Genomic DNA, 9,274 nt, shown 5'->3' with positions numbered 1-9,274 from the left:
ACGGGGTCTACCTAGTTAGCCTCTGGCAGGGAGAAAGGAGCCTGGGGGCTAAAATGGCCCCATTTCTGTAACACAATTTCCATACCAGGCTGCTGTGAAATGGTTTGCTAAGCAGGAAAAGGGAAACAAATCATCTCTTAGCACAGTTTGGTCAGCTAATATCCTGCATGTCTTCAAAGCCCCAGATTCTTATCACTTTGCTAGTATGAGCCTACAGCTGTTTCTAGAATACACCGTGATGTGTATGCTCTGTGAAAATAAACAAAAAAAACCTATGCAGATGATGCCATGGTGCAAATGATATAAGTGAAATATGCTCAAATGAGAGCTTTAAAAGAGACATAAATGTGAGTGGGGGACAGTACCTCCAAGGTAATGAGAAACAGGAGCCCCATTTCTTTATTCCTGAATGAGGAAAAGAAGTCCATGGCCAGTTAAATGAAAGGAAACTTGAGAAACCAAAGGGTACATCTGTGGAGTAGCTTGACATGACAATTTCAAATTCCCAGTGAATAACCTGATGGCAACTTTTGCCAGCTGTGACTTTGGCACCCGCCTGCCTGTGTTGGAAGGTCAGCTCTGCACTTAGCACCTGTGTGATCTCTGGTTCTCAAACTTGGCCACATATGAAAAACTGAAAAAAAAAAAAAAAATAGCCGATGCCTGCAATCCAGCCTCAGAGACTGTGATTTAATTGGGCTGGGGTGTAGGTTGGCCATAGAGAAGTTTTAAAGGTTCCCAAGTGACTCTAAATATGGGCAGCTAAGGTTGGGAACCACTGATGAATCTTCTGAGCCAAGTTTCCCATTTGTAAAACAATGATGACAACAGTGTCATCTACCCTTTAGGAATATTGTGATGATTATGATAATGTACACAAATCACTTAGCACTATGTCTGGCACGTGGAAAGTCCTTAATAAATGTGCACTATTATCATCCTCACCACAAGGTACACTTGGGCAAAAGCTTTCAGTGGTTAGGAAGATAAATCCTACCTACCTTGGCACACGTTGTGTTCGCTTTGCTCATAGCCTGCCGCACATTGGATACGGTGGGAAGGGTTGGAGGGAATGCGCTGAGGGTCAGCTGGGTTCCGCCTGATGACAAAGTTATTTCGGCTAGTCTGCCCTTCAGAGCCTGCGGCTGCAGCAGCACTGGCCACGAAACCACCCCCGGGCAGCACTCCACTAGTTGCCACGCTGCTGGCAGATACAACCCCGGTGGTTGCCCCTGAGGTTCCTTCAGCTGCTGGTGTTTCCTGCTGAGGCTGTTCATTATTGACAATAATCTGGGCTGTTTTTGGAAGGCAGAGGTATCCTCCATAGTGGTTGACACATTTCATTCCACCTTTACAAGCGTCTGGGACAATGTCACATTCATCAATATCTGTGGTCAGTAATAAAATAAGTCAGGAATCTTCTAAGAGGGAAAAGTCAAACATATAAATATAATGCTCATGCCTTTTTGGCATAACACAGACAGGATAGGAAGAGTGACACAAGAGATGGAGACAGAAGGCAATGATCACATGGGAGGTCTTGGAAGCTGGCTCACCTTTGCATTGCTGTCTCACAGGATCCCACTCATATCCGTCAGTGCATTGCTGCAAAGAAAACATCAAAGGAGGGGCCAGAAAACAGTTAACTGGTATGTCCATTCCGTAAGAAATCACTCTAAAAGCTTCACACTTGCGGCAACAATCCTTGCGCTAGAGTCTAGATATACGATGAGATGGGTGGTTTAACATTCTGTTGCTTTCTTAAAAGACAAGTCTGTGCGTTGGACTCATTCAAGGATCCATTTTCAATCATCAGCTGCCTAAACTCTTCTGTTGTTTTTGGTACAGTTGCCCAGTACCATCTTCTTTTGTTTTGAGACTAATCTTCTCCAATTTCTCTGACTGCTCTTTTTAAATTTGCCCTTTTTCACACATTGTAAATGTTAAAAAGAAAATTCTCTCTCATTTCTTGCCTCCCCCAACTCCCACCAGCCCCGGGCTCCTCTCTCTCTTTCTAAATCCTCTTTCAGCATCCATGCACCTGGCTTTCCCTACCATTCTTAGCTCTATCTCACACCCTGGCCTGCTTCCTAGTTTCAGTTACCAAGGAACAGAGGTGTTCCTCCTAGCAGTTCCCAGCTTCAGTCTCCTCTCCAGTTCACCCACTGAACAACCTATAGAGCACCTTCTGACACCAGGCACTGTTTTAAGGCCTGGGGATGCAAAGACGATGCAGACTTTGTCCCTGTCCTCAAGCAGCTCAAAGGCCAGAAGAGGAGACAGACAGGTAGACAAGTTGCAGCAAGATGGCAGGTGGCTTCTACAAGTGTATGCAGGAAGGAGTGATGAACTCTGCTGTGGTGAGCATGGTAGGGCAGAAGGGAAGGCTTGACAGGGGAGGTCACAGTGAATTGGGCCTTACAGGATGAGCAGGATTTTTTCCAGGTGAATGGGGGAATTCTAGGAAGAGAGGCTGTTGTGACAAAGCCATAAAATTATTAAAAAGTGAAGGAGCTGCAAGGAGTTCTGGGTGGGTGGTAAGGGATGAGGTTACAGAGGTAGGCAGGGCTAAGTCCAGAACACCTTTCTTTGGCACAGGGATGAGCTGAATTCTACCCTGAAGGTCAAGGAATCTCAAGCTTCACTGCGTCTAAGGATCACCCAGGGTGCTTGCTAAACTGAAGATTCCTGGGCCCACCCAAAGGATTTGATTCTATAGGCCTGGGTAGGGAGCCTGGAATCTAAATTCTTAGCAAGAATCCCAGGTGATTCCGATACAAGTTGTCTAGTAACTACTTCTTGAGAAATGTTGCTATAGGCTATAAGAAGCCTCTGAAGAATTTTTAAGCTCAGAAAACAATCTGATCAGATGTTCATCTGAGAAAGTCACTGTGAGGAAGAAGCCTAAGGAAGGATTGAGCAAAAGTGCAAACAAAAAACAAACAAATAAACTTAAATTCTTTTAATATAGCCAAGAGCTGCTTATGTACACAATGGATGCTTGACAAAGAAATAGCTGAATGGAAGCCCAGAGATCCATTTAGATATTTTACTGACATCTGAAACTTACTGTAGTGAGAACTAAACTCACTGTGTCTCCCAGTTTAGTTTTTTTCTTGTTTCTCAAACAGTGCTTAAGGTACCACCACCTTTCTCGAAACCCAGGATTCCAACTTTAATATCAGTGCTGAATGCTCTGCTTATATTCCTTCCATCTTTGCTGACTTTGTGTCCATTTAGACCTCTACCACATTGACCTAAGCCTTTTGCTGGCCCTATGAGCAGGCAAGATCCTGTATCTCTACATGCTGTACACAATCCCCGTGATGATCTTTCTTGAACTCTTGGTTATGTTGCACCTCTCTGAGACCTGTGGCCTGCAGGTTTCTCATTATCACCATCTCTGGGTTCTTTCCATTACCCAGTTCCAGCTGATCTGACCTTATCACTGCCTGGATTGGTCTCATGTTCTTTCAGCTCTAGTCTTTGATGATGCCACTCTCTGACTCAGTGCCTCTTCAGCCTTTCAATCTGAGGTCATCACTTGCCTTCAAGAACCAGCAGACTTCCGTCTCCTCTAATAGGCCGGCACCAACATTAAACACCTCCTTGCTTTTCTATTTCCTTGGCAATTTGTATAATCTGTATAATAGTATCATTTGTACTTGCTTAGGAACTTTGTAGTTTTCAACACTATCTTCCCAGGGTAAATTCCCTGAGAGGGGGCTAAATTTTCTTAGTAAACAAATAAATTCTTTTAATAGTGATGAGAATTGCTTATGCAGATACTTGTTGAGCATATAGCTGAATGTATCCTATCTTTAATATGGAAGGGGAGTATGAGGGGCTATTGTTTGGATACAAGCCTATTCTTCTGAAAAGTATCTTTCAAGCCAGGCAAAAATGGCTGTTCAGTTGAATAATTTGTATGGTAAATAGGGAAGACTTGCAGTTTGTTTTAGGTATTTGCTTCTAGACATTTAATGTGAGTATACTATTAAGTAAGCCTAGACTGGGTTTAGCTTCATCACTTGGCTGTGCAGCCCTAAGCAAGTTAGGCACTCTCTCTTCAGTTCTACCGTCAGTAGAGGGAAGATGCCGCCACTTGCCTTATACATTGCTGCAAGGATCAAAGGAGATCGTGTCTCCACAGTGGGGTACTCAAAAATAGTTATTATCTTGTCCTTTAACCATGAATTATTAGGTATATAAAATTGGAAAGAGAATAGGCCCAACCTTAGCACACAAGGGTACCATATCTGGAAAATTTGTTAAAATAATAATGAACCCCTAGTTAGTGGTCTTAAAACTATCATGTTTAAGCCACAGATAACCTTTGCTGGTAAAAAAAAAAATGAGTAAGATTTAGGTGATTAGCAAAGGGAAGGGCATAGAAGATAAGCAATTGGAAAAGAAGTCTTTTATGAGATGATTATAAAAGTGGGTAGTGAATTTAATTTTAGCTCCCTGAGAAGGCAGTAAGTCTAGTCTGAATAACAAAACATTTTCATTTTAAGATAAACAGCACATGCCTTCATTTTTCTTGCTTTATTTATCTTCAGCAGAGGAAGCAACTGCATTTAACATGAAGTTAACAAAATATTTGTATTAAGCTATTTTATTTATAGTGGATCTGAACAACAGAAAGGAACATTTGCCAGATGAATACTAACATTCTAGGGATAATGTAGTACCAAAAAGTGAGATAATGTTTATTATCAGTAATTGACATTAGTTCATTTCTAAGAGTTTTATTTTCAAAACTTTTTCACATTCTTTTGAGTAGGATTACTTAATTTTAAATTGGGAGCAGCAGAAAAATGTGTTTTTCATATTCCAATCCAGGACAAATGTCATTTGCTTAACACTGATTAAAGACAAGAAAACACAAAACAGAGGTGCAAACAGACTCACCAGATGTGAGGTCAGTACTGCCCTTCTCTGTTCTCACCATAGCTATTTGTAGCAGCAGGAGGGGTCAGATGATCTTTTTAATATTTTATTAAATATTGGTTATATCTATGCAATTAACTAATCAAATATTACTTGGAAATATTAGAGATGCTAATTAGAAAATGTAAAACTGAGTTGCACACATTACATTTTAAAACCACTTTAGCCAATAAGCATCCTGGTAACATATAAAGTGTGTCTGCCTTTATTTCTGAAGTTATCAGTTATACTATAAAAGAATGAATATATAGCCTTTACAAATTCAATAAAGGCCACTTACATGAGAACGTATGTCATGTATACAGAGGAGGCCACGTGTCTTTATGGTGTTTAATATTCTTTTTTTTTTTTTTTTTTTTTTTTTTTTTTTTTTTTTTGAGACGGAGTTTCGCTCTTGTTACCCAGGCTGGAGTGCAATGGTGCGATCTCGGCTCACTGCAACCTCCGCCTCCTGGGTTCAGGCAATTCTCCTGCCTCAGCCTCCTGAGTAGCTGGGATTACAGGCACGCGCCACCATGCCCAGCTAATTTTTTGTATTTTTAGTAGAGGCGTGGTTTCACCTTGTTGACCAGGATGGTCTCGATATCTTGACCTCGTGATCCACCCGCCTCGGCCTCCCAAAGTGCTGGGATTACAGGCGTGAGCCACCGCGCCCGGCCTGGTGTTTAATATTCTTACTTGAGTCACATATTGGTTTTATCTGCATGTATGTAAGAATCCAGGTTTTCCAGTTCCTTACACCCATTAATTTATTGAATGTATTGGAAACATGTAACTTTCTTTGGTTTTAGCTTTTAAACGGATCCCATTTTTAGCCTTACGCAAATGATTACATGTTGGTTGCTATCTTAGTTTGGTGAGCCCAGTGAACCTTTGAAAGGATCAAGGGGCAATTCACAACGAATCTTAAATATGAACCAGGAATAAAGTGTTCTTATCACCCTCCGCAGAGTTCAGCCCAAATACACTGGCAGGGGTGGGTAATGTCTTTTTTTTGTCACGGAATCCCGCTGAACAGCACTTATCTCAAATTCCATCACCCCTTACCGTGTACGTGATGGTTTCTTCGGTGTCCTGTGACTTGACGAGCGCCAGAGTCAGTATAGTTAGGAAAAGGGCTTTCAACATTGTGAATCTCAAAGAAAATACAGGACAAACTGATGTTTAGTATCTGCTGCGGGGAAAATAACAAAACTTTAGCAGTGAACACAAGCGAGGAAGGGAGGGTGGGAGAGGCTAAGGCTCCACCATAGTCAACTTCCAATCGGCTTTCTCATCTCCCCTCCCCCTCCCCCTCCCGAACCTTCCCTGTAGCCCACGAACCGGGCAGCAAAGACGTAAAAACTGCTGCAGAACTGCATTTCACGTTACTCTATCTTGATACACTGTTTACATACAAAAGACATTCAGCGTGCATTTTATACTGCTCCTACACAGCCTGCTGCAGAAAGAGGGGGGTTGAAAGGAAAGAACAGTAATCCATTTCAAAGCGGACAAGAACAGTAATCCATTTCAAAGCGGACGGTGCGTTTCCTCCCCCATCCTACCCCCACCCCCCCGTCACGGAGGTGGGGCTGCAAAACTCTGTTCTTCAGAACTTTAAGGCTTTCCCAGTATGCCCACCTTGAGCTAGCAAAATTTCATACAGCTTAGCAAAAATACCTGCGAGCCAATACGAATAGCCCTGGCCTCAAGCCTTTTATTTTTTAATCAAAATAACAAAACAAAACTTGAAGAGCAATCTCCTCCCAGTTCGTAGAATACTAGACCTTCTCCCATCTCTCACAGCTTCTCACATCCCCCAGCACAAACTCTCAAAGTGGCATTTCCACGCCTTACTCTGCGCAGAGCTTTGTTTAAAAGTCCCAGGTTCTGTGGAGGAGCAGCCCAAAGAGTCTGATTCTCTTTTGTCTTATCAGTCTCTGGGTCCCCGACATGCTACCTTCGCCATCAGGCTGCCCAGGACCGGACCCAGGGATCTCACCGCAGCCCGAGGTACCAGTTTCGGGCGACCGGCCTAGCCCCGTAGGGAGGTGAGGTCCCTTTCTCAGCAAGCTAACAGGCGGCGGTCCCCCGCAGCTGCTCAGCGTCCCAGCTTCTAGCCAGCTCCTGTGGAATCCAGGTGCGGCTGAAATCTTGCACACTGGTCCCCTAAACTTTCAAAACCATGTTTATGGGCAAAGCCCTGCCAGCTGGTTGTCGGCGCGCACACACATGCCCATCCCAACAGATGTCACCCGCGTACTCGCGCTTGCTGACAGATCGCATTCCGAGGCTGCACACCTCCACGTCCCTCTCTGCCTGAGACACCCTGCACAGTCCAGGGCAGTTCTCGGGTACTCAGCACCCCTCAGGTCACCCCACCTCAGTTACTCTCCCGCGTGCGGCCCCGTGGGCACTGGGCTTGCTTGGGGAGACTCCCCGTCGGGGGTTCCTACCTGCGCGGCCGCGCTGCGCTCCAGGTCCGGGCAGCAAGGGGAGTGCGCAGGGGAGGGCAGCCCTGTGGGTCTGATCTGGCGAAGTCTGGCAGCGGCCGCGGCGGCAGGAGGAGGAGGAGAAAGGGAGGGAAAAGAGGAGGGCGAGGGGGGCGGAGGAGAGAGCTGAGGGAGGCGCAAGCGCTGAGTCAAGCACTGCGAGCCCGGCGGGAGAGCACGCAGTGCAGCGAGGTCCGCGCCCCCCGGTGCAGGGGCTTTCTCCGCCGCCCCAGCCTGCCCTCTCTTGCCAGCCCCTGGGACCCCAGGCTAGTTGGCATGTGATGTCCTGGGTGTGCTTTAGCCTTGGGGATGCTCCCACCCTCTAGGGTGTTTTCTTGCTCCCAGAGGAGAGGAACACAGCATCTCCCAGAGAACAGAGGGTCTCTAGAAATTGCTGTTATTTTTTTTCCCCCATTAAGTGAATGCTAGGAGAGTAAATTAACCCCATTCACAGAACTGTTTTGCCTTTTCTTCCAGATATTTTTTTGAGGTGGTGTCTGCTTCCACAAATGGAGAAAAATGAGAATTCATCCATTTAACAAATACTTGTTACCTATTGTGTGCTAAGTGTTGGGAACAGGCCAAATCGAACTTTCACTAACAAAATTGTGAAGTGGGGTTTGTTTTATGGTCTCTTAAGCCTCCCTTTATGATAACAAGTGTCAGTGAGAATGGAGAAAAGGGAACGCTTGTAGGCTGTTGGTGGAATGTAAATTAGTACAAACATGATGGAAAATTGCATGGAGGTTTCTCAAAAAACTAAAAGCAGAATTATCATATGATCCAGCAGTCTCATTTCTGGGTATTTACTGGGAAGATTTGAAATCAGTATGTTGAACAGGTATCTGTAATTTCATGTTTATTGCAGCACTATTCACAATTGCCAAGATGATGAATTAACCTAAGTGTCCATCAAGGGATAAATGGATAAAGAAAATGTGGCATATATATATATATATATATGTATGTATATACACACATATATACACATATATACATAAATACATACATATATACACATATATATGTCTTTTTAAAGGCTAAATAGTATTCCATCATGTGGAATTCTGTCATTTGTGACAACGTGGATGGAAGTGGGAACATTATGCTGGGTGAAGTGAGCCAAATATAGAAACACAAATACCACATGTTCTCAAGTATCTAAATGTAATTTAAAACAATTGAACTCATAGAAGCAGAGAGTAGAATGGGGTTACCAGAAGCCAGGGTTGTGGGGAATGAGGAGATAACAGTCAAAGGGTACAAAGTCTCAATTAGATAGGATGAATAAAAACTGGACGAGGTGGCTCACCCCTTTAATCCCAGCACTTTGGGAGGCCAAGGCAGGCGGATCACCTAGGGTCAGCAGTTCAAGACCAGCCTGGCCAACATGGCGAAACCCTGTCTCTACTAAAAATACAAAGATTAGCCAGGTGTGGTGGCACATGCCTGCAATTCCAGCTATTTGGGATAGCTTGAACTCCAGGATGCGGAGGTTGCAGTGAGCTGAGATCACCCCTGTGAGTGACAGAGCAAGACTCCATCTCAAAAAATAAAGGATGAATAAGTTTGATTTTTTAAGATCAATTGCATAGTGTCGTGAATATAGCTGATAATTGAATACTGTATATTTCAATATCACTAAGAGTAAATTTCAAATGTTCACATCACAAAAAAAGTCAAATATTTGAAGTGATGGACATGTTAATTAGCTTTGTTTAATTATTTCACATTGTATTAAAAATCACAACATTACCTTGTACCCTATTAATATATACAACTATAATTTGTTGATATATAATAAAAATCTCCCTTTTTATGATTTTTTTTTCAATCTATACCTTCTC

At 43.5% G+C, this 9,274-nt stretch overlaps 1 protein-coding gene across 1 annotated transcript in view; it reads right to left on the bottom strand.

Annotated features, from left to right (window-relative positions):
* Positions 1-7,792, bottom strand: part of EFEMP1 (EGF containing fibulin extracellular matrix protein 1) — a 63,846-nt gene extending 56,054 nt beyond the window's left edge. Inside the window, exons 1-4 of the mRNA XM_032292081.1 lie at positions 7,392-7,792; positions 6,001-6,088; positions 1,557-1,605; positions 1,002-1,388 (exon numbers count right to left, since the gene is read on the bottom strand). Coding sequence (XP_032147972.1) covers positions 1,002-1,388; positions 1,557-1,605; positions 6,001-6,081 — 517 coding nt within the window. The 5' untranslated portion in view covers positions 6,082-6,088; positions 7,392-7,792. The remainder of the gene's footprint in view (positions 1-1,001; positions 1,389-1,556; positions 1,606-6,000; positions 6,089-7,391) is intronic.
* Positions 7,793-9,274: the final 1,482 nt, after the last annotated feature.

Source organism: Sapajus apella, unplaced genomic scaffold (assembly GCF_009761245.1).
Source record: "Sapajus apella isolate SASKATOON/1434 unplaced genomic scaffold, GSC_monkey_1.0 scaffold26, whole genome shotgun sequence".
Classification (NCBI taxonomy): Eukaryota; Metazoa; Chordata; class Mammalia; order Primates; family Cebidae; genus Sapajus; species Sapajus apella.
The sequence above is the reverse complement of the archived record's forward strand: the minus strand, read 5'-3'. Positions and strand labels throughout refer to the sequence as shown.